Source organism: Rhinoraja longicauda, chromosome 29 (genome assembly GCF_053455715.1).
Source record: "Rhinoraja longicauda isolate Sanriku21f chromosome 29, sRhiLon1.1, whole genome shotgun sequence".
Classification (NCBI taxonomy): Eukaryota; Metazoa; Chordata; class Chondrichthyes; order Rajiformes; family Arhynchobatidae; genus Rhinoraja; species Rhinoraja longicauda.
The window spans coordinates 9,472,858-9,489,987 of NC_135981.1; the positions used below are offsets into that span (position 1 = coordinate 9,472,858).

At 46.0% G+C, this 17,130-nt stretch overlaps 3 protein-coding genes across 3 annotated transcripts; 2 read left to right on the forward strand and 1 right to left on the reverse strand.

Annotated features, from left to right (window-relative positions):
* Nucleotides 1-361: 361 nt before the first annotated feature.
* LOC144607666 (heat shock protein 30C-like) lies at nucleotides 362-1,345 on the forward strand. The gene has a single exon (XM_078424669.1). It carries the CDS (start codon nucleotides 418-420, stop codon nucleotides 1,060-1,062), a length of 645 nt encoding a protein of 214 aa, XP_078280795.1. The 5' UTR covers nucleotides 362-417; the 3' UTR covers nucleotides 1,063-1,345.
* Nucleotides 1,346-4,008: 2,663 nt separating this feature from the next.
* On the reverse strand, nucleotides 4,009-5,606 carry LOC144607604 (heat shock protein 30C-like). The gene has a single exon (XM_078424531.1). The coding sequence runs from the start codon at nucleotides 5,550-5,552 to the stop codon at nucleotides 4,902-4,904; it is 651 nt and encodes a 216-aa protein (XP_078280657.1). The 5' UTR covers nucleotides 5,553-5,606; the 3' UTR covers nucleotides 4,009-4,901.
* A 1,948-nt stretch (nucleotides 5,607-7,554) lies between these two features.
* LOC144607645 (heat shock protein Hsp-16.48/Hsp-16.49-like) lies at nucleotides 7,555-8,575 on the forward strand. Its single transcript, XM_078424617.1, has one exon. The coding sequence runs from the start codon at nucleotides 7,611-7,613 to the stop codon at nucleotides 8,259-8,261; it is 651 nt and encodes a 216-aa protein (XP_078280743.1). The 5' UTR covers nucleotides 7,555-7,610; the 3' UTR covers nucleotides 8,262-8,575.
* Nucleotides 8,576-17,130: the final 8,555 nt, after the last annotated feature.

Below are 17,130 nucleotides of genomic sequence, written 5' to 3' on the forward strand. Positions count from 1 at the left end.
GGCCAGTTCATTTGCTATATTTAAGAGGGAGTTAGATGTGGCCCTTGTGGCTAAAGGGATCAGGGGGTATGGAGAGAAGGCAGGTACAGGATACTGAGTTGGATGATCAGCCATGATCATATTGAATGGCGGTGCAGGCTCGAAGGGCCGAATGGCATACTCCTGCACCTAGTTTCTATGTTTCTATCCCGCGGTCTGTGGAGCGCCCTGTGGGCGTCACTGATCCGAGTCATTCTTGTTTCAAGCGCCAGTGACGAGCCCGGAGCCCAGCAATGACTGGCTGATTCTGGAAGCGTCCGGAGCTCTGCCCCTGGGATATATAAGGCGGGTGTTCCGAGGGCTGTGACAGATCGGACACTGAAGTCTGCGAGTTCACACCAGCCGGCTTTGAGCGAAGTGACAGAAGAGGCAGAGACGATGCTGAGCTGCCGGACTTTCCTCCCTCCCAGTCGGTGTCAGCAGCCTGTGCACACACTGTGGGCCGCTCCACTCGATGTGTTTGAGCCGCTCGAGTGGCCCGCGTGGGGACAGGCGGAGGGAATGAGAAAGGGCGAGAACTTCATGGAGCGAGTTGTCGAGGAGCTGGCGAGAGAGTTCTGGGAGGAAAGAGCAAGGAATGAGAAGCGGAGAGCCGATGCCGGTGGAGAGGTTCAAGGGGAGACGGTGGACAAGGGTGGGGATGGCTTCTCTCTGACCCTGGACGTGCCGCGATTCTCCCCGGAAGAACTGAAGGTGAAAGTACTTGGAAGAAAAGTGCTGGTGACGGGAAAACAGGAGAAGAAGAGCGAGGACGGCAGCGGCTCATACGGCTACAAATATGAAGAGTTCATGAGGGAGTTCCAGCTGCCAGAAGACGTCGATGCTGAAGCTCTGAACTGCTGTTTGTCCCCGGACGGTCGGTTAAATGTTCGAGCCCCACGCCTGGCGCTGCCGGCTGTGGATCAGGGAGACGTCCCCATCAACGTCGCCTCTGATACAACAACCAGTCCGCGGTTAAATCCCGAGGAAGAGGCGCAGGAGAGGGGGAACGTTGTGGGGGACAAGTCATCGGCTGTTCAATAATGTGCACTCTTCCTGCCCCTTCACAACGAACATTTCCCGCTGATTGTTCACTGTGGAACTGAATGCAATCTTCTGCAAGAGCAGCAAAGTATATCTCATGCTTCTTGTTGCATTTGGAAACAATGTCCAATAATTAATCATTTTCCCTATTAATTTGTATATTATCGAGATAAAATATATATAAGTGCACGTCAGCCTGGTGGGCTGAACTGTTGTTGATTTTGTTTAAATAATTGTACCACCAATTGAATTAATGTAGATAACATTGAATTTCGATCTGTAATGCTGAAATATTGAGTTTTCTTTCTCTTAAAACCAGCTTCATTGTTATGTGCGATTTCTAATTGTGAAAATAAACTTGCATATTACAAAACTATGATAGCTTGGTAATTTCTTACAGTTTCCTCGTCCGTCAGGCGAAGTGGGAATGTGGTCTCTGGTGAAAGATGAGTGGTCTCTGGTGAACGGATGGCGAGTCTGGGCAGTCGGACTTTGGATGGCGTTGGAGAAATGGTTACTTAGGAGAGACGAAGGACGAGGGATGGACAGGCAGGAGAAAGAATTGGGGAGAGTTTCAGCACCACTTGACAGAGGGTGTTGGGGAATGAGCTGCCAGAGGAGGTAGTTGGCGCAGGTACCATAACAACATTTAAAATATATTCGGACAGATACATGGATAGGAAAGGTTTAGAGAGATATGGGCCAAAAGCGGGCAGGTGGGACATCTTGGTCAGCATGGGTACTTTGGGCCAAATGGCCTGTTTCCACGCTGTATGACTGCCCCTCCGTCTCCTTGCAGTCTCGATGCAAACAGAAAGCAAAGAGATGACCTTCGCGTCGGGGACTTTATGGCAGGGAAACTGGGAGGAATAGTGAACGATGGTGTCGACTGATGGGCCAACGAGGAACTAGAGGGTGGAAGCGATTTTCATTAGAACAGTAAACATGGAAGTATTTCATTGTGTAGTGACTTCTCAAGTTGTGGAATTCCTCAACAATTCTTTCCCATTAATTTATAGGCTGAGATCCATTTCAAGTGTTATAGACAATAGGTGCAGGAGGAGGCCATTCGGCCCTTCGAGCCAGCACCGCCATTCAATGTGACCATGGCTGATCATTCTCAATCAGTACCCCGTTCCTGCCTTCTCCCCAATCCCCCTGACTCCGCTATCCTTAAGAGCTCTATCTAGCTCTCTCTTGAATGCATTCAGAGAATTGGCCTCCACTGCCTTCTGAGGCAGAGAATTCCACAGATTTACAACTCTCTGACTGAAAACGTTTTTCCTCATCTCAATTCTAATTGGCCTACCCCTTATTCTTAAACTGTGGCCCCTTGTTCTGGACTCCCCCAACATTGGGAACATGTTTCTTGCCTCTAACGTGGCCAACCCCTTAATAATCTTATACGATCCGATAAGATGTTGACCCCCATCACATTGCTGATGATCTAGTGTAAACGAATTGAAAGATGTAAATCTCTTCAGTTTACATTTGAACAACTGCTGTGTTGAGGTCAGAAGCCAAATGGGTTTTGGCATCAAACTAGGCATTGGTCGATGAGTTATTGGTCATCTTATTGGTATTCAAGGAGCCACAATAGTAATGCTGATGGTAACTTCCATCACTTCCATCACTTCCATTACATTGTTGTTGATTCAGAGCCACCTAACTGCATGTTCCTTGGGCAAATTGACATTGTTTCGCTTTATGTGAGTCTTGCATTCCTGGATATCTTCCACGTTGTTACGTAGACGCCAGAATCATCATTGCAATCAGATTTTTTGGGGCAGGTACTATAACATTTGTTTCATTGTGCTGATAGATTCAGAGAGCAGGATTTTTTACAGATGGAATAACTTTGACTTTGCTGTCTTCAATACCCTCGGCTGTTTCTTGGTGCAATATGTGGTGAACTGACTCAACGGTGAATTGAATTGACTCAATTTTAGCTACCAATACCTCTACTTCCTGAGGAGATGGCGCACATTCGGCATGTCTCTAGTGACCCTTACATACCTCTACAGATGCACCATACAAATCGTACTATGGGATGGTATCACAGCTGGGTTTAGGAACATCTCTACTCAAGACCCAAGAAAGGGCAGTGAGTTGTAGATGTAGCTTCCACTCCCGAGTTCCCTATTGCCCCACCGACAGACACCATATTTCTGTATTCAGCATTTTCCTACCATAAAGTCCCCAAGTTCTATCTCATCAGTTTAAAGGCTGTTCCCTTCAGGTGCCGCTAACAAACCCCACCATGAAGTTCAACTCTTTGGTTGGTGTTTACACAGAGAGAGCAAGGAGAATGAGGGCCAATAGCTCCTGAAGCTTCCTAATTCGTTCAACTGCCTCCCCATTCCCCCGTCCTTCCTGTCTCCTATGTGGCTGTTTCCCCAGTCTTCTACAAATTCCGATTCCCCAGCCACTCAATCCCTTTCTATTTCCCAAGGTCACAAGTTATAGGAGTAGAATGAGGCCATTCAGCTCATCGATTCTACTCCGCCATTCAATCATGGCTGATCTCTGCCTCCTAATCCCATTTTCCTCCCCTCTCCAAATAACACTAGACACCCGTTCCAATCAAGAAATAGTCCATCTCTCCCTTAAAAATATCCATAGCCTCGGTGACAACGAGTTCCACAGATTAACTGCCCTCTGACTAAAGAAGTTCCTTCCCACCTCCTTTCTAAAAGAGCGCCCTTTAATTCTGAGGCTATGTCCTCTGGTCCTGGACTCTCCCACCACATCCACTCTATCTATGCCTTTCATTATTCTGTAAGTTTCAATGAGGTCTCCCCTTAACCGTCTAAACTCCCCACAGACCACATTCCCACCTCCCTTGACGGCCCAACAAATATATATATTTAAATTGACAAACAAGAAATGATGCTTTTATAGCTTTGAAAAGTGCACTTTTATTTTGACAATTGGAAATTGCACGACATAATTATACAATTATTTAAACAAAATGCACAACTGTTCAGCACACCAGGCTGATATTCACATATCTACTTTATGTCAATAATATACATTGTCCTGTCAGCTGGAATTCCCTCCTGAACTCTTCATATTTGTATCTGTAAAAGCCGTTGATGTCCTCGCTCTTCTTCTATTGTTTTCCCATCGTCAGCACTTTTCTTCCTCCTAGTACTTTCACCTTCAGTTAGTCATACAGTGTGGAAACAGGCCCTTCAGCCCAACTTGCCCACACCGGCCAACATGTCCCAGCTACACTAGTCCCACCTGCCTGCGCTTGGTCCATATCCCTCCAAACTTGTCCTATCCATGTACCTGTCTAACTGTTTCTTAAACGTTGGGATAGTCCCAGCCTCAACTACCTCCTCTGGTAGCTTGCTCCACACAGTACACCCACCACCCTTTGTGTGAAAAGGCTACCACTCAGCTACGTCTTTGAAATCTTTTCCACTTAACCTTGAACCTATGTCCTCTGGTCCTCGATTCCCCTACTCTGGACCAGAGATTCTGTGCAGAATCTCCGTGCACACCCTGTGTGCGAAAAGTTACCTGATCTATTCCTCTCAAGAGATGTTATACATTTCTATAAGATCACCCCCCATCCTCCTGCGCTCCAAGGAATAGAGCCCCAGCCTACACAACCTCTCGCCATAGATCTGATACATTTTATTTCCGTACAAAGTACACGTGCAAATTACACAAAGCGAAGTATAACATTTGTTAAATCATAATTAAAGCTGCGATTTAGATCAGAGTCAAAGAGTTATATATTTTTGCTGCTCTTGCAGAAGATTGCATTCAGTTCCACAGTGAACAATCAGCGGGAAATGTTCGTTGTGAAGCGGCAGGAAGAGTGGTCATTATTGAACAGACGATGACTTGTCCCCCACAACGTTTCCCCTCTCCTGCTCCTGCGCCTCTTCCCCGGGATTTAACCGCGGACTGGTTGTTGTATCAGAGGCGACGTTGATGGGGACGTCTCGCTGATCCACAGCCGGCAGCGCCAGGCGTGGGGCTCGAACCTTTAACCGACCGTCCGGGGACAAACAGCAGTTCAGAGCTTCAGCATCGACGTCTTCTGGCAGCTGGAACTCCCTCCTGAACTCTTCATATTTGTAGCTGTATGAGCCGCTGCCGTCCTCGCTCTTCTTCTCCTGTTTTCCCGTCACCAGCACTTTTCTTCCAAGAATTTTCACCTTCAGTTCTTCCGGGGAGAATCGCGGCACGTCCAGGGTCAGAGAGAAGCCATCCCCACCCTTGTCCACCGTCTCCCCTTGAACCTCTCCACCGGCATCGGCTCTCCGCTTCTCATTCCTTGCTCTTTCCCCCCAGAACTCTCTCGCCAGCTCCTCGACAACTCGCTCCATGAAGTTCTCGCCCTTTCTCATTCCCTCCGCCTGTCCCCACGCGGGCCACTCGAGCGGCTCAAACACATCGAGTGGAGCGGCCCACAGTGTGTGCACAGGCTGCTGACACCGACGGGGAGGGAGGAAAGTCCGGCAGCTCAGCATCGTCTCTGCCTCTTCTGTCACTTCGCTCAAAGCCGGCTGGCGTGAACTCGCTGACTTCAGTGTCCGATCTGTCACAGCCCTCGGACGCTTCCAGAATCATCCAGTCATTGCTGGGCTCCGGGCTCGTCACTGGCGCTTGAAACAAGAATGACTCGGATCAGTGACGCCCACAGGGCGCTCCACAGACCGCGGGATAGAAACAGAAACTAGGTGCAGGAGTAGGCCACTCGTTTGTTTGTTTGTTTGTGATCGAACTTCAGCCAAAACGGTAAACGATAGCGCGACATTTTTAGGCCCACCTTACTCACCGTCGTCCTTTTGGTGCTAATGGAAGGTTTCATTGAAATCGGTGTTATATATATTTAAGTTATTCACGTTTTAAAATTTAAATCTACAAGGGTGGGAGTGGAGGATAAGGGGAAGGAGGGGGAAGGGAAGGGGGGATGAGGAGGAGGGGTGGAGGGGGATGGGGGAGGGGTAGGGTGGGAAAGGGGACGGGGAGATGGATGGAGAGGGGGAGGGAGGGGGAGGAGGGAGGAAAGGGGGGTTAAAGGGGGTTGAGGGGGAATGTGAAGGGGTAGGGAGGAGGGAGCTGGAGGTGGGCGAGGGGAGGTGGAGGGAAGGGGGTAGAGGGTGCTGCACCAATGCAGGAGAGTTTTGGGCCCAACGGGTCCACTTGGTCTAGTGTACAGATACAATCAGTTCAATCTCATGTACAAGAGATAGAGCAAAGGGGGAGATACAGAGTGCAGAATATAGTTCTCAACATTGGAGCATATCAATTCATTCGGCAAAGCCCAATGTCCTCATTACGGTCGAGGTGAGTCGAAAAATGTCCCAACTTAGATAGATACAAAATGCTGGAGTAACTCAGCGGGCCAGACAGCATATCTGGAGAGAAGGCATGGGTGATGTTTCACGTCGAGGCCCTTCTTCAGACCTGGCTTAGTTTAGTTTACTCTATTGTGTCGTGTGAAAGGTGAAAAGCTTATGGAATGACCGCCCAGATGCTTGATAGCGGAGGGGAGGAAGCTGTTCCCGAATCTGGCGAAGGCTATCAAACTTCATATGTAACTTGTGTCGGACTGGAGCGGGGATAAGTTGGGATGACCGTCGTGGGACAGGTCTTTGATGATGTTTGCTGCTTTTCACAGGCAGCATAAAGTGTAAATTGGGTCAATGGTCGAAATCTGGAGCGTGTGATGGACTGAGCCACATCTACAACTCTCTGCACGTTCTAGGCTCTTTGGAACAGTTATTGCTAAACCCAGCTGTGATACCATCCGAAGTATGATTTCTCTGGTGCAGCTGCAGAGGTTTGTTAGTGTCACTGGAGACAAGCCAAATGTCCTCAATCTCCCCAGGTAGTTGAGGCATTGATATGACTTTTTGTCCAAGCACATTCGGCTTGTACTCGCTGGAATTTAGAAGATTGGGGGGGGTTCTTATAGAAACTTACAAAATTCTTAAGGGGTTGGAAAGGCTAGATGCAGGAAGATTGTTCCCGATGTTGGGGGAGTCCAGAACAAAGGGTCACAGTTTAAGGATAAGGGGGAAGTCTTTCGGGTCCGAGATGAGAACGTTTTTTTTCACACAGAGAGTGGTGCATCTGTGGAATTCTCTGCCACAGAAGGTAGTTGAGGCCAGTTCATTGGCTATATTTAAGAGGGAGTTAGATGTGGCCCTTGTGGCTAAAGGGATCAGGGGGTATGGAGAGAAGGCAGGTACGGGATACTGAGTTGGATGATCAGCCATGATCATATTGAATGGCGGTGCAGGCTCGAAGGGCCGAATGGCCTACTCCTGCACCTAGTTTCTATGTTTCTATCCCGCGGTCTGTGGAGCGCCCTGTGGGCGTCACTGAGTCGAGTCATTCTTGTTTCAAGCGCCAGTGACGAGCCCGGAGCCCAGCAATGACTGGCTGATTCTGGAAGCGTCCGGAGCTCTGCCCCTGGGATATATAAGGCGTGTGATCCAAGGGCTGTGACAGATCGGACACTGAAGTCTGCGAGTTCACACCAGCCGGCTTTGAGCGAAGTGACAGAAGAGGCAGAGACGATGCTGAGCTGCCGGACTTTCCTCCCTCCCCGTCGGTGGCAGCAGCCTGTGCACACACTGTGGGCCGCTCCACTCGATGTGTTTGAGCCGCTCGAGTGGCCCGCGTGGGGACAGGCGGAGGGAATGAGAAAGGGCGAGAACTTCATGGAGCGAGTTGTCGAGGAGCTGGCGAGAGAGTTCTGGGGGGAAAGAGCAAGGAATGAGAAGCGGAGAGCCGATGCCGGTGGAGAGGTTCAAGGGGAGACGGTGGACAAGGGTGGGGATGGCTTCTCTCTGACCCTGGACGTGCCGCGATTCTCCCCGGAAGAACTGAAGGTGAAAATACTTGGACGAAAAATGCTGGTGACGGGAAACCAGGAGAAGAAGAGCGAGGACGGCAGCGGCTCATACAGCTACAAATATGAAGAGTTCAGGAGGGAGTTCCAGCTGCCAGAAGACGTCGATGCTGAAGCTCTGAACTGCTGCTTGTCCCCGGACGGTCGGTTAAAGGTTCGAGCCCCACGCCTGGCGCTGCCGGCTGTGGATCAGCGAGACGTCCCCATCAACGTCGCCTCTGATACAACAACCAGTCCGCGGTTAAATCCCGAGGAAGAGGCGCAGGAGCAGGAGAGGGGGAACGTTGTGGGGGACAAGTCATCGGCTGTTCAATAATGAGCACTCTTCCTGCCCCTTCACAACGAACATTTCCCGCTAATTGTTCACTGTGGAACTGAATGCAATCTTCTGCAAGAGCAGCAAAATATATCTCATGCTTCTTGTTGCATTTGGAAACAATGTCCAATAATGAATCATTTTCCCTATTAATTTATATATTATCGAGATAAAATATATATAAGTGCACGTCAGCCTGGTGGGCTGAACTGTTGTTGATTTTGTTTAAATAATTGTACCACCAATTGAATTAATGTAGATAACATTGAATTTCGATCTGTAATGCTGAAATATTGAGTTTTCTTTCTCTTAAAACCAGCTTCATTGTTATGTGCGATTTCTAATTGTGAAAATAAACTTGCATATTACAAAACTATGATAGCTTGGTAATTTCTTACAGTTTCTCGTCCGTCAGGCGAAGTGGGAATGTGGTCTCTGGTGAAAGATGAGTGGTCTCTGGTGAACGGATGGCGAGTCTGGGCAGTCGGACTTTGGAGGGCGTTGGAGAAATGGTTATTTAGGAGAGACGAAGGACGAGGGATGGACAGGCAGGAGAAAGAATTGGGGAGAGTTTCAGCACCACTTGACAGAGGGTGTTGGGGAATGAGCTTCCAGAGGAGGTAGTTGGCGCAGGTACCATAACAATATTTAAAATATATTCGGACAGATACATGGATCGGAAAGGTTTCGAGAGATATGGGCCAAAAGCGGGCAGGTGGGAGGGCAGATGGGGCATCTTGGTCAGCATGGGTACTTTGGGCCAAATGGCCTGTTTCCATGCTGTATGACTCTGCCCCTCCGTCTCCTTGCAGTCTCGATGCAAGCAGAAAGCAAAGAGATGACCTTCGCGTCGGGCACTTTATGGCAGGGAAACTGGGAGGAATAGTGAACGATGGTGTCGACTGATGGGCCAACGAGGAACTAGAGGGTGGAAGCGATTTTGATTGGAACAGTAAACATGGAAGTATTTCATTGTGTAGTGACTTGTCAAGTTGTGGAATTCCTCAACAATTCTTTCCCATTAATTTATAGGCTGAGATTCATTTCAAATGTTATAGACAATAGGTGCAGGAGGAGGCCATTCGGCCCTTCGAGCCAGCACCGCCATTCAATGTGACCATGGCTGATCATTCTCAATCAATACCCCGTTCCTGCCTTCTTCCCAACCCCCCTGACTCCGCTATCCTTAAGAGCTCTATCTAGCTCTCTCTTGAATGCATTCAGAGAATTGGCCTCCACTGCCTTCTGAGGCAGAGAATTCCACAGATTTACAACTCTCTGAATGAAAACGTTTTTCCTCATCTCAATTCTAATTGGCCTACCCCTTATTCTTAAACTGTGGCCCCTTGTTCTGGACTCCCCCAACATTGGGAACATGTATCCTGCCTCTAACGTGTCCAACCCCTTAATAATCTTATACGATCCGATAAGATGTTGACCCCCATCACATTGCTGATGATCTAGTGTAAACGAATTGAAAGATGTAAATCTCTTCAGTTTACATTTGAACAACCGCTGTGTTGAGGTCAGAAGCCAAATGGGTTTTGGCATCAAACTAGGCATTGGTCGATGAGTTATTGGTCATCTTATTGGTATTCAAGGAGCCACAATAGTAATGCTGATGGTAACTTCCATCACTTCCATAACATTGTTATTGATTCAGAGCCACCTAACTGCATGTTCCTTGGGCAAATTGACATTGTTTCGCTTTATGTGAGTCTTGCATTCCTGGATATCTTCCACGTTGTTACGTAGACGCCAGAATCATAATTGTAATCAGATTGTTTGGGGCAGGTACTATAACATTTGTTTTGTTGTGCTGATAGATTCAGAGAGCAGGATTTATTACAGATGGAATAACTTTGACTTTGCTGTCTTCAATACCCTCGGCTGTTTCTTGATGCAATACGTGGTGAACTGACTCAACATTGAATTGACTCAATTTTGACTACCAATATCTCTACTTCCTGAGGAGATGGCGCACATTGGGCATGTCTCTAGTGACCCTTACAAACCTCTACAGATGCACCATAGTAATCATACTATGGGATGGTATCACAGCTGCGTTTAGGAACACCTCTACTCAAGACCCAAGAAAGTGCAGTGAGTTGTAGATGTAGCTTCCACTCCCAAGTTCCCTATTGCCCCACCGACAGACACCATATTTCTGTATTCAGCATTTTCCTACCATAAAGTCCTCAAGTTCTATCTCATCAGTTTGAAGGCTGGTCCCTTCAGGTGCCGCTCACAAACCCCACCATGAAGTTCAACTCTTTGGTTCATGTTTACACAGAGAGTGCAAGGTGAATGAGGGCCAATAGCTCCTGAAGCTTCCTAATTCGTTCAACTGCCTCCCCATTCCCCCGCCCTTCCTGTCTCCTATGTGACTGTTTCCCCAGTCTTCTACAAATTCTGATTCCCCAGCCACTCAGTCCCTTTCTACTTCCTAAGATCACATGTTATAGGAGTAGAATGAGGCCATTCGGCTCATCGATTCTACTCCGCCATTCAATCATGGCTGATCTCTGCCTCCTAATCCCATTTTCCTCCCCTCTCCCCATAGCCTCGGTGGCAATGAGTTCCACAGATTAACTGCCCTCAGACTAAAGAAGTTCCATCCCACCTCCTTTCCAAAAGAGTGCCCTTTAATTCTGAAGCTTTGTCCTCTGGTCCTGGACTCCCCCACCACATCCACTCCATCTATGCCTTTCATTATTCTGTAAGTTTCAATGAGGTCTCCCCTTAACCATCTAAACTCCCCACAGCCCACATTCCCACCTCCCTTGACGGACCAACAAATATATATATTTAAATTGCCAAACAAGAAATGATGCTTTTATAGCTTTGAAAAGTGCTCTTTTATTTTGACAATTGGAAATTGCACGACATAATTATAGTTATTTAAACAAAATGCACAACTGTTCAGCACACCAGGCTGATATTCACATATCTACTTTATGTCAATAATATACAAATTCTCCTGGCAGCTGGAATTCCCTCCTGAACTCTTCATATTTGTATCTGTAAGAGCCGCTGCTGTCCTCGCTCTTCTCTTGTTTTCCTATCAACAGCACTTTTCTTCCAAGTACTTTCACCTTCAATTAGTCATAGAGTGACACAGTGTGAAAACAGGCCCTTCAGCCCAACTTGTCCACACTGGCTAACATGTCCCAGCTACACTAGTCCCACCTGCCTGCGCTTGGTCCATATCCCTCCAAACTTATCCTATCCATGTACCTGTCTAACTGTTTCTTAAACGTTGGGATAGTCCCAGCCTCAGCTACCTCATCTGGCAGCTTGTTCCATACACCCACCACCCTTTGTGTGAAAAGGTACCCCTCAGATTCCTATTGTCTTTTCCCCTTCACCTTGAACCTATGTCCTCTGGTCCTCAATTCCTCTCCTCTGGGCAAGAAATTCTGTGCTTCTACATGATCTATTCCTCTCATGATTTTATACACCACCATAAGATTACCCCTCATCTTCCTGCAATCCAAGGAATAGAAACCCAGTCTACTAAACCTCTCCCTATAGCTCAGACACTCTAGTCCTGGCAACATCCTGATAAATCTTCCCTGATGCCTTTCAAGCGTGACAATATCTTTCCTATAACATGTGCCCAGAACTGAACATAATACTCTAAATGTGGCCTCACCAACGTCTTATACAACTGCAACATGACCTCCCAACTTCTATACTCAATACTCTGACTGATGAAGGCCAATGTACCAAAAGCCTTTTTGACCAACTTATCTACCTGTGACTCGACCTTCAAGGAACCGTGCACCTGCACTCCTAGATCCCTGTTCTACAACACTCCCCAGAGGCCTACCATTCACTCTGTTCGTCCTGCCCATGTTAGACGTCCCAAAATGTAACACCTCACATTTCTCTGTATTAAATTCCATTAACTATTGCTCAGCCCACCTGGCCAATCAATCAAGATCCTGGTGTAATCTTTCACAACCATCTTCACTATCTGCAAAACCACCCACTTTTGTATCATCAGGAAACTTGCTAATCTTGCCCTGTATATTCTCATCTAAATCATTGATGTAGATGACAAACAGTAATGGGCTCAGCACTGAACCCTGAGACACCACTAGACACAGGCCTCCAGTCCGAGAAGCAACCATCCACCATCACCATCTACTTCCTTCCATAAAACTAATTTGCTATCCATCCAGCTCTCTTTGGATCCCATGCGATGTAACCTTCCAGAGCAGCCTACCTTGTTGAATGCCTTACTGAAATCCAGGTATACAACATCTACAGCTCTGCCCTCATCGACCTTTGTGTTCAGGAGTCTTGGCGAATTGTTGGCATGCATCTTATAGATGATACAATCTGCTGCTACTTTGCATCGGTGGTGAGTGTGAATGTTGTGGATGGGATGCCTATCGAGCAAGCAGCTGTGTCCAGTATGCTGTTGAACTTCTAGTGACATTGGAACTGCACTCATCCAGGCAAGTAGAAAGTGTCCCATCACACTCTAGACTTGAGCCTTGTGGATAGTGGACAGGCTTTAGGGAGTTAAGGGGTGAGCTACACCCTGCAGGGTTCCTTGCCTCTGACCCATTATCCGATCTGACCTCTGGCCACATTGTAGCCACATTAGTTCAGTTTCTGATCAATGGTAACCCCCAGGGTATTGATATTGAAGACTCAGTGACAGTAAATCCGTTGAATGTCAGGTGGGTGATATGTGAATCACACATGTCTGGTGGATAACCCTCTTGTTGAATAGCATAATTTACTGGCACTTGTGTGGCACAAACATTAGTTACCACTCATCAGCCCAGGCCTGGATAATGCCCAGTTCTCACTGCATTTGGATGTGAGCTGTTTCATAAGCCGAGTTGTGGTGAATGATGCTAAACATTGAAATTATCAAAGAACATCCATCCATCTGATCTTACAATTGAAGGAAGGTCATTGATGAAGTAGCTGAAGATTGTTAGGCCTAGGACACTGCCCTGAGGGACAGAGGTGTCCTGTGACTGAGATGAGTGATCTCCAGCTACCACAACCATCTTCCTTTGTGATCGACCCAATTCCAGCCACTGGACGGTTTTCCCTCTGATTCACGTCACTTCAGTTTAGTCAGCGATTCTTGATGCCATCCTCGATCAAATACTGCCTTGATTGCAAGGATAGTTACTTTTAATGTATCTATGGAGCTCAGCACTTTTGTCCATGTTTGGACCAAAGCTGTAATGAGTTTCAGCAGGCATAGGACTGAACATAGCATGTGTATGGAGGAACTGCAGATGCTGGTTTAGACCAAACATAGACACAAAAGGCTGGAGTAACTCAGCGGGTCAAAGAGCATAGTTGACATTTCAGGTCAAGACCCTTCTTCAGGCTGAACATAGCACCATCGATTATCCCTTCCATCACTTTGCTGATGATTCAGAGTAGACTAATGGGGTGTTATATAACAAAAGTAGACTAATATGATGCATACGCAGCTATATTGTGCAAAGATCACATTATGTAAACCAAATTACCAATACGCGTAGTAAATTTGCTGATTAATTGTTGATGTATGCCATTCTGCCATCTACTGGAATATTCAAGTAACTGCAGGCCAAAATGAGCCTTTTTCTTGTCCATAAACTTAAACTGGGTAAACACAAGCACCCCCCACAACTACCATGAGCAAGGATAATATCACTCAACTCTACTTATTTGTACAAAATCTCCAGGTGAGCACAAATGTTCTGATTGAAAGGGGAATGGAAAGTTGGTCGAGACTTTCATGTTCCTTGGTGTTAATGTTATCAACGATCTGTCGTGGACCAATCACAAGTGACATCCAGGAAGGCACACCCACACCGTTGGTTCCTTAAGAGACTGAGGAAATTCGGTATGTCTCCAATGACTCTTACAAACTTCTACTGATACACCATGGAAAGCGTACCGTCGGATTGAGTCACAACTTTGTTTGGGATCAACACTGTCCAAGACCATAAGAAACTGCAGAGGATTGTGGATGTAGCCAGTCCAGACTTACCACCACTGATTCCATCTACACTTCACGCAGCCTCAGAAAAGCAACCAACATAATCAAAGACTTGTCCTACCTTGGTCATTCTTTCTCCCTGCTTCCAGCCGGCAGAAGGTACAGAAGCTTGAAAGTCCGTAACTCCAGACTCAAGAACAGTTTCTTCGCAGTTATCTGGCTTCTGAATGGTTTTCCTATAAGTGGGGGTTCTGTGATTCACCTCTACCCCTTTAGGGATATTGGACTTTGTCAATGAAACTAATGTGCTATAATACCAACAACTATATTCTGCATTCTGTATCTCTCCCATCATTGTATTTAAGTTTGACGATTGGATTTGTGTATTGCACATCCAATCTTGTTGGATAGCATACATAGCTCTTTACTGCACCTTGGTGCACATGACAATAATAAACCTAAACCTATAAGTTTTCTGCCAGAGATGCGCAGAGCTTCTGCAGCTAACCTCTCAAAATGGCATCTCCTTGTGCTTTGAGTTATTTATATACTCTAAAGGAATAAAGTAAAACACTAGTTATTCTTATGGAAACTAAAGTCTGAGAAATTAGAGAATAGACCATATATTTTAAATATATATTTTAATATATATTATATATTAAAAATTATTACAATGGAGCCACAAGAAACTGCAGATACTAGAAATGTGAGCAAAAAAACAAAGTGCTGGGGGAAATCAATGGGTCAGGCAGCATCTGTGGAGGGAATTGACTGAAGAAGGATCCCGACCCAAAACATCTTCAGAGTGCCCAATCCCTCCACAGATACCTGCTGAATTTTGCCACCCCTTTGTTTTTTTGAAGGACATCATTACTCCCATCACGATGTACCCTCTACTCTCAAAATAAATTGGAGTTTTCTTTCCTAACTGAAGTCCTGCAGACTTTTCACACAAATCACTTAGTAGACAGGGGGGCATAACTGCCATTTGGTTTACTTTTGCTGATGTCCAGTACAATGCCTTGGAGATAAACTATTTTACTTTTTATTTTCCTAATACACTCAATTTCCCCCTTCAACTTTAATATGTGTACAAATATATTAATCCATTTCCTACATTTTAAAATTTGAAACATTTCTTCTAAAAGCTTCACTTCCTAAGTTAATGCACACTTTCCTAAACAAAATGAAACAGGATTAAATATTTAAATCGATGTTTAATCGTTTGGAGAACCAAGGTGATTTTCTGGTAGATTTCTGTATTAAATTAGTGAATTAAATGGGAGCTGCTTCAGTTGAAAAGGGGAAGTGTTTAAACTGAACTAAACTCTCAAAATATCCTTGTGTGCAAGGTAACAAAGCCTTGACTGATCCCACTTCCTGTTCGGCCATCTACGTTTTTCAAAGCAAACCAGAGTGAACTTGTACTGAAATAGCTATGTAAATCGATTTATTTTTAAAGTAACAATTTTAAGAGTGTAGAATGTCTGTAAAATTCTGAACAAACGGAGAACACTCTCTTCTTTATAGCATCAGTCACTTTGTTTACTCCTAACCTGCCAAATTATCACTAATGGTAGGAATTCCACTTTAAAACAAAATACCTTTCCAGTGTCACGTGTAAATAACTGCAGTTGATTCTACAGGGCTCCAGGGTGACCAGAGTTGAATGTATAAGAGAGTGAAAATTGAGAGAATGGGTATCTTCACAAACTAAAGTTTTCAGAGAAATGATCAGAGTTCAGACTTTAAACTATATATTGCACTAAACGATATTCCCTTTATCCTATATTTTTCACGGTGGATGGCTTGATTGTAATCATGTGTAGTCTTTCTGCTGACTGGATAGCAGGTAACAGAAAAGCTTTTCACTGTACCTCCACACATGGACAATAAACTAGTTACTGGAGGCAGAGAAAATGTTGAGCCAGTCTTCATGTTGATAACAGCAGGCAGTGCACAGACTAAGCATCATCCCCCAGTTCTTAAACAACCTGAACACATCGTGCAGACAGAGAAGCAACTGTGTGGAAGTGTGAGCACCCCTTAAAACTTAGTAAAAATTTGGAAATTGGAGCAATGGTCCCAATAATCAAAGACAAGGCAAAACAGAATCAAAGGGCAAGAGTGGAGATGGGTTTTCTCTACACTGGGTGCCATGATGCTCACTGGAAGAACTGAAGGTGAAAGGACTTGTGGTGGCAGGAAAATGTGAGAAGAGGGAGGATGGCAGTGGGTATCGGCTGCAAATGCGAAGAGTTTAGGAAGGGATTCCAGCTGCCAGAGGACGTTGATGCCGAGGGACTGAACTGATGTTTGTCTCAGGACAATAGATGCAGGAGTAGGCCATTCAGCCCTTCGAGCCAGCACCACCATTCAATGTGATCATGACTGATCATTCTCAATCAGTACCCCGTTCCTGCCTTCTCCCCATACCCCCTGACTCCGCTATCCTTAAGAGCTCTATCTCGCTCTCTTGAATGCATTCAGAGAATTGGCCTCCACTGCCTTCTGAGGCAGAGAATTCCACAGATTTACAACTCTCTGACTGAAAAAGTTTTTCCCTCATCTCCGTTCTAAATGGCCTACCCCTTATTCTTAAACTGTGGCCCCTGGTTCTGGACTCCCCCAACATTGGGAACATGTTTCCTGCCTCTAACGTGTCCAACCCCTTAATAATCTTATATGTTTCGATAAGATCAATTCCAGTGTATACAAGCCAAGGACGTTTGGTTAAAGTTTCAAGCCCCACGCCTGTGGTTGCCAGCTGTGGATGGTGCGAGCCATTTGATCATCATTATTGTGTTCAGTTTTAGTTACCCAGCGATAGAAAATATAGCACACAACTAGAAAAATATGCACAGAATGCTTGCAAGTATGTTACCAGGACTTGAGGGACTGAGA